The sequence below is a fragment of the Leopardus geoffroyi genome, chromosome C3, assembly GCF_018350155.1.
Source record: "Leopardus geoffroyi isolate Oge1 chromosome C3, O.geoffroyi_Oge1_pat1.0, whole genome shotgun sequence".
In the NCBI taxonomy this organism is placed as follows: Eukaryota; Metazoa; Chordata; class Mammalia; order Carnivora; family Felidae; genus Leopardus; species Leopardus geoffroyi.
Window position 1 is genome coordinate 64,237,420 of NC_059338.1, and position 22,455 is coordinate 64,259,874.

At 44.8% G+C, this 22,455-nt stretch overlaps 1 protein-coding gene across 3 annotated transcripts in view; it reads left to right on the forward strand.

Annotated features, from left to right (window-relative positions):
• Nucleotides 1-22,143, forward strand: part of DESI2 (desumoylating isopeptidase 2) — a 45,517-nt gene extending 23,374 nt beyond the window's left edge. For 2 of the 3 annotated variants that reach the window (XM_045453181.1, XM_045453182.1), the window contains exons 2-5: nucleotides 7,926-7,998; nucleotides 10,581-10,674; nucleotides 12,317-12,458; nucleotides 20,527-22,143. In XM_045453181.1, coding sequence (XP_045309137.1) covers nucleotides 7,926-7,998; nucleotides 10,581-10,674; nucleotides 12,317-12,458; nucleotides 20,527-20,760 — 543 coding nt within the window. In that variant the 3' untranslated portion in view covers nucleotides 20,761-22,143. The remainder of the gene's footprint in view (nucleotides 1-7,925; nucleotides 7,999-10,580; nucleotides 10,675-12,316; nucleotides 12,459-20,526) is intronic. The other variant, XM_045453183.1, reaches the window with a different exon arrangement.
• The last annotated feature ends 312 nt before the right edge of the window (nucleotides 22,144-22,455 follow it).

Below are 22,455 nucleotides of genomic sequence, written 5' to 3' on the forward strand. Positions count from 1 at the left end.
TCAATTCTAAGTTTTAAAGTCAAGAAGTGTCAGTCTTCAGACTTTTTCAAGATTGTTTTGGATATTAGACTTCAAGCATTATCTTACCAATTTCTGCAACAACAACAACAAAAAATTGAGATTGCAGTGATTCCACAGGTCAACTTGGGGAAGATTGTCATCTTAACAATATTAAGTTTTATATTCTGTGAGCATGGAAAGTCTTTCCATTTATTTAGGTATTTAATAATGTTTTATCGTTTTCCGATACAGAGTTACATTTTTTTGTTAAATTTATCCCTAAATATTTTTTGCTGTAACTGTAAATGGAATTTTCTTAGTTTCATCATTGCTAGGATGCAGAAATACAGTTGATGTTTGTATATTAATCTTGTGCCTTACAATCTTGCTGAACTTGTTTATTAGTGTTAATAGATTTTTAGTGGATTTCTTCAGATTTTTATATGCAAGGGTACATCATCTGCAAATAGAGATAATTTTACTTCTTTTTTTCCAATCTGGGTGTCTTTTATTTCTTTTTCTTCTGCAATTGCCCTGGCTGGAATTTCCAGTACAGTCTCTTGGAAGGGGCAAGAGCAGACATTGCTGTTTTGTTCCTGATCTCAAAGGGAAAGAAAGCCTAAAGTGTTTCACCATTAAGTATGATGCCAGCTGTGGCTTTTCATAGATGCCTTTTATCAGACTGGGGAAGTTTCCTTATATTCCTAGTTTGTTGAGTGTTTTTATCCTGAAAGTGTGTTGGATTTTGTTAAGTGCTTATCTGCATCTAATGAGATGATTGTGTGGGGCTTGCCCTTTATTCTGTTGGTATGGTTTAGTACATTAATTTGTTGAATATTAAACCCACTTTACATTCCTGGAAGAGATCTCACTTGGTCACAGTGTATAGCCTTTTTTTATATGTTGCTGGAGCCAATTTGCTAGTATTTGGTTGAGGATTTTTGAGTCTGTGTTTATAAGAGATGTTGGTCTGTAGTTTTCTCGTGAGGTCTTTGTGTTTGGTGTCAAGTTCATTGTGGCCTCGTAGAATAAATTGGGAAATGTTCCCTTTTCTTTCTTCGGGAGTAGTTTGTGAAGAATTGGTACTAGATTCTTAAGTATTTGGTGGAATTCACCAAAATCATCTGGGTATAGTCTTTTTATTCATGGGTAGTTTAAATTACTATTCTCTCTCTCTCTCTCTCTTTCTCCATTCTCATTTGTTATAGATCTAGTCAGATTTTTTATTTCTTCTTGAGTCAGTTTTGGTAGTTCGTGTCTTTTCAGGAATTTGTTCGTTCTGTCTCAGTTGGTATACGGTTGTTCATAGCATTCCGTATAATCCTTTTTATTTCTGTAAGGCCAGTAAAGAGATCTAGTCATAGATTTCCAACTAGTAAATAGTTACTTTAATCTCACAAAGAAATTAACTCTTAAACTTGGGGGCTTTCTAGGTATAGAAACTACAAAGAAACATGAAAGTCAAAGTACTGTCGAGTCTCCCATTGTTATTGCTAACAGTGAATAAACAGCCTCAACTTTAATGCCTGCCCGGCACAGAATATTGAGACACAGCCTTTGAGAAAAAAAATGATGTTAGGAGGGGGTAAGCTTCTGCTGTTTAATACTGTCCAAAGGAATGTCTCTGGGTTAAGACCTCCTCTTCCTGGCAACTTGTAGGCTTCAAAACCTTGAACAAAAACACTTGACCTGATGGTCCAACTTTCCATCCGAGAGTGGAGGTGAATGCTACCAAGTGTTCATTTGCCATTGTCGTGTGTCTCAGCAATTTTCATTAGAAACGTTATGGAGATCAGATCTCCTTAGAGTGAACTCCAAGGGACTGGCCAGATGTTTGGATAGGACATTTCTCTCTCATTTTTATGTTTCTCATATTTTACAGATCTTCCAACTCTAGAAATGCATCAAAACATACACATTTTTCTTTCGTAGAATGTAAAGTCTCAAATGCAGGGACATTTCCGACTCTAAAGCAGTAGAGTACCTACCCAGGCAACTTAAAGGAGTTCTAAGCATCGGAGAGATTATTTTCAGTTGTGAAAGGGCAGAAAATAAAAGATCTGAGTTCAAGATCCCCACTCTGGCAAGTGCATTCCCTTCCTTGCCCTCCCTGTCTTAACTCCTGGCCAGAAGTCACCATTTGTGTATGATTTTTATTTTCGTGAAAACCTTTCCGTTAATAAAGCATTTAGATTCCCATTATAGAAATTTATTATAAAAGCACTTTATATATTTATTATAAAAGCTATTTACTGCTCACCTAAAAGATAAATTGTTAAAGTTAAGCGATACTAGACATTAAATGGAAATAAATGTTTCGTTTCTTAAGAGTGTAAAACCTTTTGAGTTATCGCAGACAAACCATTTTGGATATATCTCTGTGGAGAATATTCTATATTTTGAAAGAGAAGCTACTCTATAAAAAGAGAAAAGGTCACATTTAAAGCGGAGCTGTCTGCATCCAGAACAAAAGCCTGTCGGTGCTGTTGTTAAAGAAATCAACAGTACACAGACCAAATTATTGGTTGCAAACAGCATAAACAATGGAATTTTTCAAATGGAAAAGGCAGTTTAAGTCTTAGAGAAAAGGAAACCAGCCAGTGACTGCAAAAGCCTAGCAAAAACTGTGTGCAGACTAGCTGATCCCCTTGTGGTGTTTTCTACTCTTTCTCTGAAAAGGGAGAGAAAGGAGGAGGATAGCAAGAAAAATGGAAAAAGCCTCTCTTCTCTTGGAAGGAGGCGAGAACCAGATCATTTTCTTTAGTTCCCCCTAACTTTTTATTTTGAAAATGTTTATGGCTTCAGAGAAGGAAAACTGGAAAGAAGAGTAGTCTGTATACTCTTCACCTGGAGTCACCAATTTTTAACCACGTTTGCTTTCTCATACCCTCTCTTACACATACACATACCCACATTCACACCCACACAAAGTCACAAACATTATAGCATTTCATCTCAAAATACTTGAACATGCATTTCCTACCTAACAGGGCATTCTCTCTACCTAACCACAGTACTGTTATGACACCCAAGAATTTTCCCATTCGTTATTATTTCCCCTAATAAAGTCTTGGGGAAGAAGACGGGGGTTTAATGTAAGATGCAGTCAGGGTTCCTTCATTGCATTTAGTTGTCGTATCTTTTTCATCTTCTTTAAAGAGTAATAACCACTCTTCTTTTGACTTTTATGTCACTATTTTTGAAAAGACCAGGTTACTTATAGAATATCCCGTAGTCCAGGCTTACTGATTTTTTTCCTTATGGAAGCATACGATATGTTAAACATATCTTGACAAAACCAGTAAAGAAAATGTTGTGGCCTTTCTATTTTATCACATCAGGAGGCACGTAACATCGGTGTGTCCAGCTGTTGGTGATTCTGTTCAGTCACCCACATAAGATATTCACCGTATTTTTTTTCATATTGTCAAAGGTGTCTTTCTTTTTCTTGTAATTTAGAGAAATGTGGGGTACGATACTTTGAGACCCGGTAAACATTGTTCTCCACCAACCTCCTCCTTTTTCTCCAAAATCAGGAAGAAAACAAGGATGCCCACTCTCCCCACTTTTATTCAGCATATAACTGGAATTAGGCAAGAAAAATAAATAAAAGGCATACAAATTAGAAAGAAAGAAGTAAAACGGCCGCTATTACGGATGACGTGATACCATATATAGAAATTGTTAGGACTAATAAAAAACTCAGGTTGTGGGATACAAAATTAATATGTAAAAATCAGTTGTGTTTCTGTATACTGGTAACAGACTTGTCAGAAGGAAAAATCAAGAAAACGTCCCATTTACAGTTGAATCAAAAAGAGTAAAATACCTAGGAATAAATTTAGTCAAAGAGGTGAAAGACCTATATACTGAAAACTATAATACGTTCATGAAAAAAATTGGAGACAAGTAAAAAGCAAAGATATTTCGTCCTCAAGGACTGAAAAAATTAATAGTGTTAAGATGTCCATGCTATCCAAAGCAATCTACAGATTCAGTGCAGTCCCTGTTAAAATTCCAGTGGCATTGTCCACAGAACTAGAAATAATTCTAAACAGATTTTAGACCTGAGTAACCAATTTTGACAAAGAAGAACAAAGCTGGGGCTATCACACTCCCTGATTTCAAATACTACAAAGCTCTAGTAATCAAAACAGTATGATATTGGCATAAAAACAGACAGATACATCAGTAGAAAGGAGTAGAGAGCATGGAAATAAACCCGTGCATTTTTTGGTCAGTTGATTTACCATAAAGGAGGCAAGAATAGAGTATAGGGAAAGGGCAGTGTCTTTAATAAATGGTGCTGGGAAAACCAGACAGCTCCGTGCAGAAGGATGAAGCTGCGCACTGTTTTACACCATATACAAAATCAGTTCAAAATGGGTTAAAGGCTTGAATGTAAAACCTAAAATTATGAAACTCCTAGAAGACATAGGCGCTGATTAGCTCTTTGATACTGGTCTTAGCAATGTTTTTTTTGGATCTGACTCCAAAGGCAAGGGCAACAAAAGCAAAAATAAACAAATGGAACTACATCAAACTAAAAAGCTTCTGTGCAGTAAAGGAAATGATCAGCGACATGAAAAGGCAACCCGCTGAGTGGGCGAAAGAACTGACACAACCCAGTAGCAAAAAAGTCTGATTAAAAAATGGGGAGATGATTTGAATAGGTGTTTCTCCAAAGACGTACAGGTACATGAAAAGATGTTCAACATCACCAATCATCAGGGAAACACAAATCAAAACTACAATGAAATCTCACCTTACACTTGTCAGAATGGCTGTTACCTGACAAGGTATTTCTTCTGACAAGAAATAACAGAATATGGAGAAAAGGGAGCCCTCTGAATTATCGGTAGGATTGTAAATTAGTGCCGCCACCATGGGAAATAGTATGTAGACTCCTCAATAAATTAAAACATGAGCAACTTTATAAGCCAGCAATTCCAGTACTCTGGGTATCTATCCAAAGAAAATGAAAACACTAATCCAGAAAGATACGTGCATTCCTGTGTTCATTGCAGATTTATTTACGGTAACCAAGATGATGGAAGCAACCTAGTTGTCCATCTGTGAATGAACAGCTAAAGCAAATGTGGTTGATTGACTGATTGAGAACTCAGCCATATGAGTAGTATAGCATGTAAATATTACTCAGCCATAAAAAAGAATGAAGTCTTACTATTTGCAGCACGGATGAACCTTGAGTGTATTAGAAGTGAAATAACGCAGACGGAAAGAGACAAATACTGCCGGCTTTCACTTACGTGTAAAATCTACAAAACAAAACAGAACAAAAACCCAGACTTACGGAGAACACGGTGGTGGTTGCCAGAGGGGAGGGTCTTTGGGAAAGGGAGGGCAAAATGGGTGAAGAGGAGTAAGGAGTGCATACTTCAAGTTATAAAATAAATAGCTCACTGGGATGTATTGTACGTCAATAACATTGTAAGGTGAAAGAGGGGAACCAGACTTACTAGGGGGACCATGTCACAGTGTGTGTAAATATCAAATCGCTGTGTTACACAGCTGAAACTCGTGTAATATTGTCAATTACACTTCAATAACTGTCTTCAAATGTTTAGGTAAAAATGAAAGTATCCCTTTATACTGCACCCCCGCCCCTGCTGTAGCTACGCCCCTTTCCCAAACTGTGAACAGAGATTGAACTGTATCCTTCGAACTTTCTTTTGCTGTAGTTGATGGCAGTTTTGTTGTATTTTTTCCATATTTAGCGTGTAAACATGTACGAAGGGCGTATTTATTTATTTTGCAAATAATGTGACCATGCTACAGATGACATATCGTGACTTGGTGTTTTACTTTATGTGTCTTTTTATGTCCCTTTGTACTGAGTTACCTCACTCTTAGGAGCTGTATGATAGTTTATACTATGGATTTACCGTAACTGATATTTATGTTTCTAGGTTTTCAGTATTCTAGACAGCTGCAGTGAATATCCTGGAGTATGTCTCTGCATATGTTCAAGTATTTCTATAGAATAGATTTCCAAGAGGTAGAATGGTTAATTAACTGTCATTGATTCACACTTCTGCAGTAGCTTCCTCACACCCTTACCAACACCGGCAATATTTAGCAATATTTTTTATATTTGCCAATCTGATGGGTTAAGAAAAGAATGGTAGCTTACTGTTTTCATCAATATTTTTTTGTTTTCTAGTGAGAATGTTCATTCATGTTTGTTAGCCACTGATTTCTACTGTGATTTCTCACTTGTCCATGGGGGTTATTTTTTTAATGGAGCTTTCGTACACTATATCCTTTGTGGTCTGAATTTCTGCTACCTAAACTCTGGAATTACGTAGATTTGATAAAGTCTTGAGAAATCCCTTCCTATATGTACCCTCACTGCTGTATCCAAAATCAAACTGATTCAGATGACGACGTTCCTGACTTGCTGTCAAAACTCAGGAACCAAAGAGAATCTTTTAGAGAGGAAGACGCAGCTCATTCTAACCTTTGCTATGGAGTGTTACGAATTCACCCCCCTGTGTGTGGTTTATCTTTTGATGTCATTCATGCGGTTTTACCCAATAAAAAGTTGGAAATGTTTGTCGAACGTCTGTGGTTTTCCGGTGTAAGTTCTAAGGTTTTGCTTTTATCTAGGTCATCTTTTCTCAGTTAAGAATTTTTTCAATCTATTTTATTTTCTTCTCTATGGTTATTTTTAGGCACACTGGAATTCTTGGGTACATGAAGTGTATCTTTATGCATAATGTATTTTGTCAACACATTTTTAATACTTCATCCTTTATCGTTAATCATAAACATCAACTTTATCATACACCAGATTCTTATGTACGCAAGGATCTTGTTCTAAAGCAGTTTAATGAATGTATCAATATCTAGATAAGAAAGTTCCTTATTCTTTTTCAAATATCCCTTGCTTATTACTGCTTCGTTTTTCTTCCGGGTACATTTTAGGACAAAATAAATCGATTTTGCCCATTTATGCTTCCTGCGGCAATGTATGTGAATGTGCGCTCCCCTGGGTCTGGGAGAAACTGGTTAGGGGTCTGGAACCAAGGGTAAAACTTGAATAAACCCAGAAAAATTAAAGACAAATTATCCTCTAAACCTGGAAGAAATCTAATGGGTTTGTAACACTGTTAAGTGCCGCCTAAGTGTTTGTTTAATGAGCTCTTGACTCATCGATTCTTCTAGGTAGACCCTTTCCAGTCCTTGTGCTTCTCCGCGGTCACCCCCAGCATTCACATCACGATGCTGGTGCACTCCCTTCACTCTTCCAGACATCTCTCCCCATCCCCCTATGCCCCAACCCCCCCCCCCCCACTTTCTATCCGAGGAAATTTCATTGGTTCCTAAAAACCCAGTTCAGATACTACCTTTTCTGGGAATGTTTTCTTCCTGCCGACGGTAAGAAGGTTGTGGGAGCCTTTGTGCCTCTTCTTATTTGTTCCTATATTATCATTATCCAGCTTCGGACTGAGCCAGGGCAGAAATGCCATATGGGTGTTTTTCAAGTGTTTTTGAAAACTAGTAAGACATCTCCCAGTCTTCAGGGAGCTCACCAGAGAATGGGAGGAAAAGCTGAAGCTAGAAGAAAAATAGATGTGAAAGCATAAATTATATGTGATTTTTTTTTTTTTTTTAAGCCACAGGAGAGCTTTTATATCCGTTTTTCCCCCCAACCTGACCAGGTTTAGGTCTTATGGTTTACGCTCTAAGCCTTTGCAAATGGAGGCATTCATAGTACCAGCAGAGGCGCAGAGATTGGACCAATCCTTTATCACGGTGTTTGGAGGCCAGAAGGAAAAATACTGAGAAATGGACTTAGAAAGACCTAGATGTTCCGTGAAGGACTTAGGGGTCATAATTGCTATCGTGTGGCACTGTGTTTTAAACGAACAGATATTCTGAATCTCTCCTTTTTTTCCTAGTACTGGATGAATGAATACACCTCGTCCATCGGAATTGGAGTTTTTCATTCAGGAATTGAAGTATACGGCAGAGGTACGTGTACCCACCGTGTGAACAGGCTTTCCGAAGACTGTTTTCTCTTAAAGCGCTCGCAAAATCATCACTATAGGTCTTCCTCTTTTTTTGCAACTGCTTCCATACATTACTGCAGAAAGTAGAAGAAAATCTCCCCACATTTTGTACTGTAGTCTGGGAAAATGCCCAGAGTTGAATGCATTTGAGGAGAAAGTACTCAAGTTCATGAACATAACGTTCGTTGAGTTATCTTTTCTCCCAAATACAGCGGCTTAAAAAGCAGTTGCTTCTTGGATTATTTCACCACCACAGTTTTGCTCTGACAAATACTGGAGTTCCTAAGAAGCCTTGTGCTTTGAAAAACCATCATTCTGGTTGGAAGAGTATTGGTGCTAGAGTGTCATACTTGAAATACCAATTTCCTGAGGGAATTTCAGTATTAAATTTTGTTTTTGGAGACTTGCAAGTGTGTAGTTATAAGGTTGGAAAATATCACTGAGCAAATCCTGCCCTTGGTTCCATCTAGCTTTTTGCTCAAGAATGATGGCCTTTGTCATTAGCCCAAGCCCTTTTATTCTTCATTGCCCTTAATTATGATAAATATGACAGGAGCCACTCAAACCAAGCAGCTTTGTTTTTAACAGCTTTTTCCTTTGTTCTAATTCCCGCTGCTGGTGCAGGATAATTTCCTCCAGGTCAAGCTGTAAGCAGTAATGATCTGCATAAGACGGACCACATTTCCAGTTTCGTCGGGGTTGTAAAAATACATTATTTTGAATCCTAAACTCACCCCGTAGCAGAAATGTCTGTCACGTGCTTCAGTCAGGAGGCCTTTGTGCGGGCCCTGAGAATATGCGTTGCAGTCCACCTGGAGTTCCCCGTGAAGACCGCATCCCTGCTGTAGCTGGTGCAAGGAAGAGGCTCCATTACCTACCTGGGTCGGTGTGGTGCTTCTCCTGTCCCTTTCTTACATTCCACACCAGCCGCTTCTGGGTGCAGCATAGCGTATCACACGTTCGCTATAAAGATGTGCCATTTAAGCTCCATGTGAGTTGGGAGCCTGCACTGTCTGTCTCCCAGATAATTAATCCCCAAAAGCAAGGAGGCTCTTGCCCAAAGGGTCAGCAGTCACTACGTGTTGCTGCGGGTGGCCTCGTCATCTGTGGGTTTGTGCCCTTGTTTGACTTCGCTTTTGCCAGAGTTGCGTGTTTCCCCTTTAACTGAATCTCTGGTGTTATAGTTTTCTAAGTGCTACCAAGTTGTGAACCGCTTGATCCCGTTGCTGTGAAGTAGAGAAGGACGTGTGGGCCTGTGGCGCTTTCTCCATTTTCCAAGCGAAGAAACCAAAGCTCAGATCAGCTGGAAGTCAGATCAGATCAGCTGCTAATAGTTCTTAGAACTAGGACTTGAACCCAGGTGTTCTTACGTGCCAGTCATTATTCTGTTACCTGTCTAACCATTGCGCCCCTCCACCAAATGATTCAGGAGTCTTCAGAAACATGGTTCGAAACATGTTCGTATAAGTTTAGCAAAGCTAAAGTCAGATGTCTTCCTGAAAGTAAATGACGCTTCTTGAACAGATGAATAAATGGCTCTGTGACTTTCCTTAATGGACTTGAAGAAGTTAAAAATCTAAACATAATCTTTCCATATCCAACCTGATTATCGACAAGGTTTATTATAAAGTCCTATCGTTAAGATAAGTTTTAATGTGTATTTCAGAACTGAATGCCAAACACTTTCTTATCCAGACCTTTGCTTTTTTTCTGGAAGGTCTGAATCAAAAGTAAACTTGGTATGTGCCTTGTTCTCACCCATGCTTTGTTCTAAGACCTTTCACGATTAGATTTAATAAATTTTAAGAGATGAGATTAATTTAAACATTTGTTTGTAATTTTTAAAGTAAGTCCACTAAGATTTGCCACTTAAATATCTAAATATCTCATACCAGCAATTTGAATTCCTTCCTTCTCCGCTTCTGTTCTGGATGAGAGTTTATATCCCATGATCCTTCAGTACAAGTAGTTCCCGCAGAGCTGAAAGATCTTCCGCGAGAGTGTGTGTGGAGAGGTGTATACATTAACTCGGCAGCTTGCTTGTTTTCTTGAATGAGGGGGATTGAATTCAGTTTTCCAGGTTTGGTAATGTTTCATTATTCAAAGATAAACCAAGAGCCTTCAACCCATGAGCCATGAAAGCTCATTACTGTTAGTCAGTTTCTCCAGTAAAGTGTTGAGTTTGAAATTTGATGCCTTCAATTTGGAAAGCGGCAAAGTGCAGAACTGACCGCCCATGTCTTTTGGCACGACACATGGGCAGAGAGACCGTGGTCACCTGCGATAGTCACCCTCCTCCTGCCAACAAGAGGGGACGAGTCAGGGTCACCTTTGAGTGTCTTTTGTTATCAGAATCAGGCCTTTTGTATCGACTGTTGTTACACGTAACAGCTAAACGAGACTGAGATATTTGTAAAAGCATTGATAAACTGGAAAATATTTAGATGGTGTCGTTATTATCCTCATCATTTATTAAAGCTAATTCAGCATTCTGGTTAAGTTTTGTGTGATAAATACTAAAAATCATGAGTTTTCTCTTTTCAGAATTTGCTTATGGTGGCCATCCTTACCCCTTTTCTGGAATATTTGAAATTTCCCCAGGAAATGCTTCTGAACTAGGAGAAACATTTAAATTTAAGTAAGTAGGGAGGATAATTTTTATTACACTGTCTTAGGTGCCAAAGCTTGTTTTCAGGCCTATGGAAGTCACTCTGTAGACTAAAATCTAGGAAGTTAAAATGTTTAACGCTGTTTTAGTTGCTGACATTTATTTTAAAGTCAAACCTGTCGGAGTTTGTGTAAAGATGAGAATCGGCCAGATGAAGTGCCTGAAATAACCTAGTCTTTTGCTTTTTTTCAGGACCCACGTGAGTTATTTTGTGTACTTTAGAAATGTTCTTACTTTAGTATGTAACTTGGATTCTGCCTTAGAAAACGTGTGTATGTGAGTGATAGCTTCCCCCTCAGACTCCCGTGCAGAGAGATGGAAGAAAGGGTCGCTGTGACCTACCTGACACTATTAGAAACCTCTTTACTCTCCCAGCGAGTGCAAACAAAGATGCAGCATCGCTGTGTTGTACGTCTGAAACTAACGTAACGTTGCGTGTCAACCATACTCCAAACAAATGAAAACTTTTTTCATAAAATGCATGAAGAGAAAAAGAAGTGGTAGGATTTTTTTTTTTTTTTTTGTAATCTTTTCATTTTTCCCGATGAAAGGGATACTGTTGATACATTTGAAATACCCGAACAGTTGATTAGCTGAGGAGCTATTGTTAAGGTGCATGCAGTACGCCTATCGAGAAACGAAAATACTCTGGACCTTACCGAGAATTTGAAAGCTTAATGATCCAAATTTCCATTTCTTAGTTAAGGTTTGTATGTGAAGAGATACTTAGAACCTTAGTTTCAAGGAGCTCTAAAGAACCTTCTGGGCCTATAATCATTAACTTGCCAAGTGGAGAATAGCGAAATGAGGTTGTTAACATTGAAATTCAGGGTAGGGCTACTACCCATGTCGATCACTACCAAGTTCATGGTTCTCCCAGCCTGTCACTGATTTGCTCTAGTGCCATCCTGAGTCTGTTCCTCGGGTGTCCCTTTTGGCAGGACTGCTAGATGAAAGGGTTTTCTAGGTATTTGTAGTTTTCTTGGATGCCTAATTTGTATCTGCCTTAACTTCTGCTTTCTGTTGGATATCATGTCTGTCGCATTTCCAGGGTGGGGGTTGGGTGGAGGGTGTTTGGTTTTTAATTTGGGGGTTGGTTGGTTGGTTTTTATAATGCTGTTAAAAAAAAAAAAAAAAAAACTGTAGTTGTTTGGTAGTTTGTGTCCCCGTGGCACAGAAGCCAATAACATAAAAGACTATTTCTGAATGGGATTATGGCCAGTTCTTCACTGGCCAGTATTACTGAGCAGGAATATTTGCAGCATGATTTGGGCCTGCAGTAACCTGGCTGCTTCCACGGTGCTTGTAAAAATAACAGGACCGTGCGTTTTCAGTATATGACACGCTGCTTCCTAAAGAAAATGACCAAGTTTGCATTGGTATGATTTAGAAGTAACGGACTTAAGAGATTAGGGTAGAAATGCAAAAGCTCAAGTAACACAAAATGTAAAAGTATCTCATTTACCGTTTAGTCGTAGTGCATTGACTCCACTCTGTTAACCAGTCAGAATATCCCTGGAAATGAGCAAGTCTTGAAACACGCTCTTTCTCCATACCTGAAACTTACACAGCTGTGGTTTCTCTTTCTTTCTTTTCCTTTTTGTTCTTTAAGAGAAGCTGTAGTTTTAGGGAGCACGGACTTCCTGGAGGACGACATAGAGAAGATTGTGGAGGAGCTGGGCAAGGAGTACAAGGGCAACGCCTACCACCTGATGCACAAGAACTGCAACCACTTCTCCTCGGCACTGTCGGAGGCAAGTGTCACCCTGCGGTCCTTCAGGCACACGCCCTCCGCTGTCACCCTGCCTCCTTCAGGCACAGAACCTCCGCTGGTGTGCCCACTGCACTGCTCTTTCCTTTGCTCGTTTCCTCCTTGTCTTCCCGAGTCTTCGTGTTGTGTAAAGCGTGGCATTCTGGTTCTTTGCCTCATCTGAGTGGCCTTTCTGAGGTCGGTGGCTTCCGAGTGGGCACCGCGTTAAACTGTGACCCCATTCACGACTTCGCCGCGGGGAGGGTGAGCACTGATAATCGTCCCTTCTTATCCTAATCCGTTCCCTTCCAACCTGAGCTTCCTCTTTAAAGAAATTAATGCTGGGGCACCGGGGTGGCTCCGTTGGTTAAGCATCCAACTCTTTTTTTTTTTAAGTTTATTTATTTTCGAGAGAGAGAGACAGCATGAGCAGGGAAGGAGCAGAGACAGAGAGGGAGACACAGAGTCTGAAATAGGCTCCAGGCTCCGAGCTGTCAGCACAGAGCCCAGCATCGGGCTCGAACATGGGAACGTTGAGATCATGACCTGAGCCGAAGTCGGACACTCAAACGACTGGGCCACCCAGGCGCCCCAAGCGTCCAACTCTTGATCTCAGCTCAGGTCACGGTCTCACGTTTGGTGAGTTCGAGCCCTGCGTTGAGCTCCGCATTGGGCTCTGCATTGACAGTGTGGAGCCTGCTTGGGATTCTGTCTCTGCCCTTTCTCCCCCCACCCCACCCCCTTCACATGTGCCCTTGCTCTCTCTCACTCCCTCTCAAAATAAACTTCAAAAAAAAAAAGTCTCCACTGCTAAAAAAATTAAAAAAGAAAGAAAGAAATTAAAGCCTGAACCACTTCTGCTACTTAGCCACAAGATTCTTCTTTTTCTATATTAGTTGCCAGTATGATTTTTCTCCCTGGCGCTTAAAATTATTAACAAGCCGTCCATCTCTGCGGTCTTGAAATTTCGTTCTGCCAACAGAACACCCCACAGGCACTTACTTGCCTTCCCTGTTCTGGACTCCCAAGCCAGGAGACCTGAGAATTGCAGGACCTGAAAACAGAAACCAAAGGGAAGACATGAGACTGTGAGATGAGGGCTGGAGAATCCGCTAGCCCTGAGACAGCTTCTCTGCTTGTTGACCTGTGGCGGCTGGTGGCAGGGCAGTGTCCCATCCTGCAGAAGCCGGAGGGTGTGAGGGACAGAACAAGCTGCCATCCCGGTGGTCCTCATCCCTTCCCACGTGGCTCTGGACAGGCCCGGGCTTGCGTGTGGCCTGGGATGGGTCCCTGGGACCCTCAGCAGGTAGGACGCAAGATTCACGTCGCTTCCACCCCTGCACGGCCGGCTGAGTCAGAATCTTATCGCTAGTGATTGTGCCGACATGGGAGTTACAGAAGCACCCCCAGGCTCGTGCATACGCCAGTTCCACGGAGGCGACCCGGTTGCTCCCCAGGAATGAGAGAAGGTTCAGGCCTCCTTGACCCCATCTGCCGGAGACGCGTTCAGGGATCCATCGAATGGGAGAATCGGCAGAGATCCTGGATGGCACCCAGTCCCGTGTCCTCGGTGTGCAGACGGGGCAGCTGCCGTCCGTTGTGAGTGGGGAAGTGGCCTGTGGAACTGGGAATGACAGATGCAGCCCCAGGACACCTGGCCGTTTTAGCCAGGCCGCTGATGTGAGGCAGGGACGTGTAGCCCGGGTGATGCCTGAGCTTCGTTCCCTCTCCGGGCAGGAAGAGAAAAGGGAAGCCCCCCAGTTCCCCAAGTGGAGTTGTGGGTGAGCCCGAAATGCTGACCATTGGTTGCTGCCTCCTCCGAGTGGGAGGGGACATGATGAAATCGTTCCTGGGGCCGGAGCAAGGTCAGAAGGGGGACAGGGGGGCCCTGCTACTGAGCCCCCACCCCCTCCCAGCTTGGCCCTCCCCCGACGGCTGGAACAACAGTCTTCACTAAATTTACTGCTGGGGGTTTGAAGAAATTCCCAGTCAGGAAAGAAAAGGGGAATTTTTTAATGGCTTTGTATTTTGTGATTATACGATAGGAGTTGATGTAAAACGATTCATGCTTATAATTGTATAGGGGATGCGGGGACCGTCTCGGGAATACTGGCAGAAAACGCGTTAGTGGACACAGCTCTCTCACTTCTTGAAGCCGCAGAGTGGGTGGATTAAGTCTCAATTATTAAACGAACGCCTGTCTCCACAACTGGGATTTTTTATAGGGTTTTTGCCTCTCGCAGCCTCTAAAGGCAGACGACATACAGAGAGAGACAATTTCCAGATGAACTTCGGGGTTTTAAAACGCGGTTTTTAGATACTGATTAGCCCTTATACTGTCAGTTATCTGAGGCGGGGAGGTGAGGATTTTCCGGTCGTGTTTATTTGTCAGCTGGTCTTGAAAGGGGCCTCGGAAGACCTCAGTTGCTTAACCTTAGAAACGTGGCTCCCTAGCTGTGCACCGTGTTCACTCACTCATTACTGTCCTGGCCTTTTCTCAAAATCCTGAAATCACGATCCCGATTGCCTGCCCCAGACTGTCGGCCGAAACCCACCCTTGTCTGCTCCACACCGGGCCAGACTGAAAGCAGGTGCAGGCCCAGGAACCACCTCCTCCTTGGGGACCCTTGCGGGTCTGGACCCCTGTCCGCGGAGCCCTCTGCCACAAAAGTGTCGTGCACGTCGACCGCTCCGTCCAGGTGGCATGCAGGTGTGCCCTGGGAGGGGCTCGTTCCCCAGCAGGGCCCCCTGCGCCCAGCCGCTCGGCCCCGTGTCGCTAACCAGGGATTCTTGCCAAAACCCGCAAGTGGGGGAGAGCGGGGCCCCTCGGCTGCTGCAGTGGTGACAGCAGGGGGGCATCCAGACCGCCTTCCCCCCACTCCCCCTGCACTCCTTAGTGAGGCAGAGCCGTTACCAAATGCAGCAGCCACAGAATTGGGGTGTTCCTCCCTAGGCCCTTCACAGGCTAAACGGTCAGGGGGAAGGAGGGGTGACCTGTAAACCCGTTGTGAAATCTTCTGCAAACTCAGGATTTCATCCTGACCAGTGCCTGATAACGACGTGTCCATCTAGTTTGTCACATAAAAATATTTTCCAGTGACAGCTTCTGTTCTCGTATATGTCCTTTCCAGACCAAAAAAAAAAAAGAAGTCCAGATGAGAGTAAAGGATAATTTTTAAAGCGTAAAGTTAGGATTGCCAAACGGCGCACACTGATTTCGTGACCGCGAAAACCAAAATCCTGGTGCCGGGGGAGGTGTGCGGGCAGGGAGGCGGCCTTCATGACCGGTTTCTCGATGCTGCTCCTCCCCTCGTCCTAAAGACCAGCCGTTGCGTCTTGCCTTTCTGAGCTGCTGCGAGCACCTTGGATCCGCCAGGCTGCTCACCTGCGAGCCAGCGACAGTGCTGACACAGCAGAGAGGCTGTTCCCGCACCTGCCGCACAGAGTGGAGGCCGATAACCTGGTCACGACGGACAGAACTGTTTGGGTCTGTCTGTGGGCAGACCCTCCAAGATTCGACTGATCTTTCAGGCCAGATCGGAAGCCCTGTCAGTGCGTTTGGGCAGCGGTAACAGGGCAGCACAGGCCCGGTGGCTAAGAGACAACAGACCGTTCCTTCTCATGTCCAGGATCCAGGCACTGGCAGGTGCAGCCTTCTAGTGAGGTCCTAGGCCGCTTCTTGCCTTGGCCTCAGGTTGCGGGAGGAGTGAGGGGCTCTCAGATCCCTGGTAAGGGCACCAGTCCTATTTGTGAGGCCTGGGCCCTCATGACCCGCCCACCTCCCAGGCTCCCTACTTCCACCAGCGGTCAAGTTCGAGGTTAGGATTTCAGCTTACCGGCTTTGGGGGACAAAAATCCTCATCCTCGAGCGAGTCCCACGGTGTTCACTGCCAGTGAGGAAGCACGCTGGGGGCCTTGTAACCGGTGCTGCCTGACCCATGCGTGCCCTGCTTGGGGGCCCTCACACTGTAAACCTCCCGTTCTGGGGGGTGTCACGTGTGCCCTCTGGGATTGGTTCTTGTGTGGGTGCCCTCTCGTGACCCCACCTCTGGCCGGGTGAAGAGGGTTCCCACCAAAACTCAGGTGGAAGCCACTCGGCTTTCTAAAGTCAGCCTTTATGGGTTTGCTTTAGTGGGGTTTGCTCTAACTGGCTAGGTCCAGGAGCCCTAAAAGTTGTGACTGAAATCAAAACTCCAGGTTGCCCTCACCCTGCTGTGTAGGGTCCTTTGGTAATATTTGCTGCAACAGCTTGGCTAAGTTTGGGGAGGGGGGTGTAGAAAAAGAGTTAAAATGGGTCAGAGGCTGCTGTCCCTATAAAAGACTGGGGCCTTGGATGGCATCTGAGAACTTGACTTTCGGAAGGGCTGCCAACAGTTGCAAGATGGAAGGGCAGCTCACCAGACCTGACCTTGTGTGCATAGCGTGATTTCTGCAAGACACCTGCTCCCATTCCAGGGAACCCCAAATCTTGGCACATGCTGAGAAGCAGGTGCCTATACGAACAGGCACAAATAAAACCTTGGATGCTGGGTGTCCAGTGAGTTTCCCTGGTGGACATTTCACATGTGTTGTCCCCCCTCCTTGCGGGGTGGACCTGAGTGAATCCTGTGTGACTCCATGGGAGAGGCCCTTTGACAGCTTGTGCGTGGTTTCCTCTGCACTTTTCGTCCATTTCCCTGTAGTAAATGAGAGCTGCGACTGCCGCTGTGTACCCAGTCCCGTGGGTTTCTTGGCAAGTCACGGTCTAACCAGGAGCTGGTCTGGGGGACCGCTGACACAGCTCACTTCTCCAAAAGTAATCAAGAGGTTTTTGTTGTGTTGTTTTGTTTAAGTGTCATGAATTTCCCCTCCTCCCAGATTTAAAAATACTTGACTTCATGAGAAAAATCTCAAACAGCCTAACCTTCCACCAAAAGAATTAGAAAAGAACAAACAGAGCCCAAAGTTAGTAGAAGGAAGGAAGTACTCAAGATCAGAGGAGAAATGAATAGAGACTAAAAAGACAGTGGTAAAGATCAGTGAAACTAAGAGCTGGTTCTTTGAAAAAGATCAGCAAAATTGACAAGCCTTCAGCCAAACTCACCAAGGAAAAAAGAGGGTTCAAATAAATCAAAAGTGAAAGAGAAATCGCAGCTGACACCACAGAAACACGAAGGAGCGTTAGAGACTATGGCGAACAATTCTGTCCATAGATTGGACAACCCAGGAGAAGCAGACGTTCCTAGAAACATACAGTCTCCCGAGACTGTATCGTAAGTAGAAAATCTGACCAATTTACTAGGGAGGTTAAATCCAGCAAACAGTAGTCCACGACCAGATGGCTTGACTGGTGACTAACACGCAAAGGTGTAATACCTAACCTCAAACTTTTCCAAAAATGAAGGAGATGAGTACACTTCCAAACAAATTCTGTGAGGCCAACTTCACCCCGATACCAAAACCAGACCAGGACGCTACAAAAAAAAAAAAATCACAGGCTGGTATCCCTGATGAACAAAGATGGAAAAATCCTCTACAAAACATTAGCAAACCAAATTCAGCAATACATCGAAAGGATTCTATACCGTGATCGAGTGGGATTTATCCCAGGGGTGCAGGGTGGTTCCACAATCGCGAACCAATCAGTGCGATATACCACATGAAGAAAATGAGAAAAAAGAATCATACGGTCATCTCAGTAGCTGCAGAAAGGCATTTGACAGTATTCGGCGTCCACTGATAAAACTCTCAACGAAGTGGGTATAGAGGGGACGTACGTCAGCTTATATAATGAAGGTCGTACAGGACAAGCCCACAGCTCGCGTCACACTCCGTGGGGAAAAGATGAGGAACAAGACCGGGATGGCCACTCGTGCCGTTACCAACAGTGCTGTGATGAATATCCCCTTACATACATCTCTTCATATTTTGCCAGCATGTCTCTGGGGGAGATCTCTAGCAGGGGACTCACTGCTTGAAGCTTAAGTGCAAAAGTAATTTTGCTACATAAACCACTACCCGCAGTAAGAAATATGTTTTACGCCATGACCCGGTCTAAACACACATGTACACGTAACACGTTAAAACAAGTGTCACAATTACCCCACCTCTCTACAGTCTGACGCTGAATGACTCACTGGTGGATCTGGACTCAAAGTTTAGAGACGCTGGCTTGGTAGAGGACCAGCACACTTCTGAGAGGGCCGGGCGGGAGATCTTTTAGGCTGTAGGACTGGTCACGGACGGCACTCTGCCGTGGAGAACTCAGCTCCCGGGCACGGCTGCTATAACTTCACCTACGAAATCAGGAGGCTGTAGTTTGCTGTCCTCTGTTTTAGCCTGATCAGGACACACACACACACACACACAGAGACGGGTTGGGATGAAGATCAGGGCACACACACACACACACGGGTTGGGATGAAGTCAGCCTCCTGGGAAGCACATGGACGTGGGAAGAAGGGAGGGTGCCTGCTGAGTAAAACCAGGACTTCGGAAGCAGGATGAAGGAAGTAGCTGTTGACAAGTCAGCGGTGGCTGTACGTTAACCTAAATATCCCTTGTCGCCTCTTCTGTGGTCAGCCTTCGGGTATGCAGATACCTGAACGTGCTGTGGGTATAAAATACATGAAACGTTCCCCTGTGTTTCATAGCGCAGAGGGACAGGCATGGCGTTGTGTAAGGTCCATTGCTCGGCTTTCCTCCAGGTGTAGTTCATGGACATATGCAAGTATTCTTAAGTACTCTCTACCTCTCTGTGCTGCCGGGCCAGCTGATCGGATTTGGTCAAAACATGCCATCTTCCCTCGAGTGAGGCCATCTCACTTGTTAAGACAGAGACTTCGTATTAAAGGAAATGTAACTGTTGTCTTGTAAGGCTAACCCCTTTAGGAAGGAAAGCTACATGGTTGCTTAATTGCAAGTACCAGTTTACTTACATTTTAGCTAATTTGGGAGCATAAGATATTTTGAAACCTTTTTTCAAGGTCATCAATTCAGATATGATGTCAAGATCATGATTTTTGACACGACTGGAGGCAGGACTGCTAAGGGGACAATGAAGCAGGGACACAGTAAGCCAGCCCCGTGTTGTCTGCAGATGGGAAGGAGGGTGATAAAGAGTGAGGTCCGCAGTGTCCGGGTGGCTCAGTTGGTTAAGTGTCATACTCTTGGTTTTGGCTCAAGTCATGGTCTCGTGGTTCGTGAGTTCGAGCCCTGCATCGGGCTCCATGCTAACTGTGGAGTCCGCCTGTGATTCTCTCTCTTTGTCTCTGTCTATCTCTCTGCCCCTCCCCTGCTTGTGCTCTCTGTCTCTCTCTCCCTCTCTCTCAAAAATAAACTTTAAAAAAAACCAAAAAAGTGAAGTTAGTTGTGGAAGACCCGATTCTTACTGTTTGAGATTGGCGAGGGTGTGGGTTATGGCCCAGAGTCCTCTAAGGACAGGGTAGGGATGGGGAGTGGGCAGAGAGCTGCCGCAGACCGTCAGCTGGGAGGGAATCCCCCTGGCCCCACGCCTGCACCCCCACACCCCTAGCGGAATCTGTGGACGAAAGCTCAGCCTGGCCTTCCAGCCTGGTTCTGACCGCAGAGTCGCAAAGCCAGGTCTGCATCCGTGGAGACGTTTCTTTCTTGACCAACACGAGAAGTAACAGTTTAGAACGCGGGCCCGGACAAATGGGGTGGCGGAGACTGGACGGAAGTAGGAAAGAATCTGTGAAAAGGGACAACTGACGGCGGGGAGGATCCCCAAGACCAGCCGCTCTGACCGTCTGGAGCGTGTTACTCTGGTCCCTGTGTCAGCAAGGCTTCCCTGCTGTGTTGTTTGGAGCACTTGACATGGAGTCTCAAAGCAGTTGCAGGGAGCCAAACGGAATTAGCTTCATGCTGTAGGTGTAGAAAGTGAGCCACTTGACAAGCCTCCGGAGGTGGCGGCTGCCTGTCATCCCGGCCTATGTGCTTCCCCGCACCCCGCCTGCCCGTCCCCCGGCACCGGACCGGGGCCCCTCAGCCCGCACCCCGCCTGCCCGTCCCCCAGCACCGGACCGGGGCCCCTCACCTCGCTCACCTGACACCGCCCCCTCTCTCCTCCGTAGATTCTGTGCGGGAAGGAGATTCCTCGCTGGATCAATCGTCTGGCCTACTTCAGCTCCTGTATCCCCTTCCTCCAGAGCTGCCTCCCCAAGGAGTGGCTCACCCCCGCGGCCCTGCAGTCCAGCGTCAGCCACGAGCTGCGGGAGGAACTGGAGGAGGCCGAGGACGCGGCCGCGGCCGCCTCCGTGGCCGGCCCCTCGGCGGGCTCCAGACCCGGGCGCCACACCAAACTATAAAAGGCCTCCCAAGTCTCACCCTCAGAACTGTCTCCGGCCGGTGACTGTCCCCAGAGAAAAGTAAGAGAAGCGTCCTTTGGGTATTTTGTATGCAAAGATGGCTCTCCCCCAAATCCCAGTTCTTCAGCTCAGGATTATATTTGTAATCAAAAGAATCACTTGGCGCAGGAGGGAGAACTTTGTACGAAGCCGCCCTCGGTTTTTTTTACCCACGTGTAAATTGGGGTTTACTTCTGTTTTCTACAAGCTCTGTTAAGTTATGTTTACAGTATTTTGTATCGCTGTTTACAAACCTTGCATGGACTCCTGCCACCGTGAAAGAAGACAGCCTTCACGTCTCGGGAACTTCGGTGGATCACCTTCCTCCACTTGCGACAATTTCCAGAGCTACGGCGTCTGCAGTCGGCACACGAAGGGCGCTTGAGGGGCTCTGGCCACCACTACCTGCTCCAGAAGGGTCGTTGAGGTTCGCGTGTGGTTCTGTTCGCGTTCGGGCCCTGGGACACCGAGGCCAAGGAGCTCCCGCAGCCCGAGGGCTCGGGGCCCGGGTTGGCGGGAAAGGCTCTGCTGGGCGGGGGCCTGCACCCCTGACACCTGTCCCCCCGGGCAGGCCGGCCCGTCCCATGACGCCTCTGATTCTGCCGTTAGGATGGTTTTCGTTCGAGATAGTCTTGCTAGGAACCGAGGGGTATTTTTGCACACGTGTTGGGGGCTTCATCGATCTTTTAATATGGACTGACCTCCCTGCACACGATTACGCTGACAGGGCGGGAGTAGCAGCAGGAGTTGACATTCAACTGCTTTTGAACTATTCAGGCTGCCTTTTATACTAGACCTTGAAAACTGGAGCCTGAAGTAACGCCCTCCACAAAGTTCACGGTTTGATATCCTGACACTTCATGTACCAGACGGAGCGCGTCAGAGTTCTGTTGCTTCGTTCCGGGGGTAGTTTGACCTCAGAGTAGAAAAACCTAGTCTCATTGACCTCTCATTGAAGGATGTTTGTGTGTCTTAAAACTCCTCTTTTTCTGTTCTCCCAAGTGTGTGTCTCTTATGTGACCTCCTCCCACAAGGAATTGTCACCACCGATAGATAAGTCCTCGTTAGCAAGGACTCTGTCTGCTCACATCTACTCCCAGTTTGACCCTTGGATGTAAGAGCCAAGTCACTACATGTCAGATTCAATTTTTCTGCCTTAAGAATGAATGTCCTACATAGAATATTGGGTGAGCGCATAAATTATCCAAGGCAGTGACTTCAGCTTTATATATATTGTTAGTTTTAAAGTCACCTCCTTTTATTTAAACTCCTAGATCGGATTGTTTGCTATTTCTCTTTGTAAAGATACATATCTTTCAGTAAAGGACATTTTTAACTTTTCCATCAGCTGACTCTGATTCATTGTATCAACCTAAGCACACCCTGTTCGAGGGGAAAACGGAACCTTGGGTTATAAGCTGTGACCTGAGGCAGATGAAGCCACTTAACCTAATTTATGCTTTTGACTGTTCTGTTTCTGGAGAGGAAAGCCTTTCCGGTTGTATTCTCAGTTCTTCAGGGGGTGCAGAGCACCTGTTTAAGAGATGTGACAGCAAGAAGAGACGAGCATCTGATCTTTGTGAGAAGTAGGCTTGGTCCGGGCCCGAGAACGAGATTCAGAACACGACACTGAGACTCAGGCAGGTGTCCTTGCTC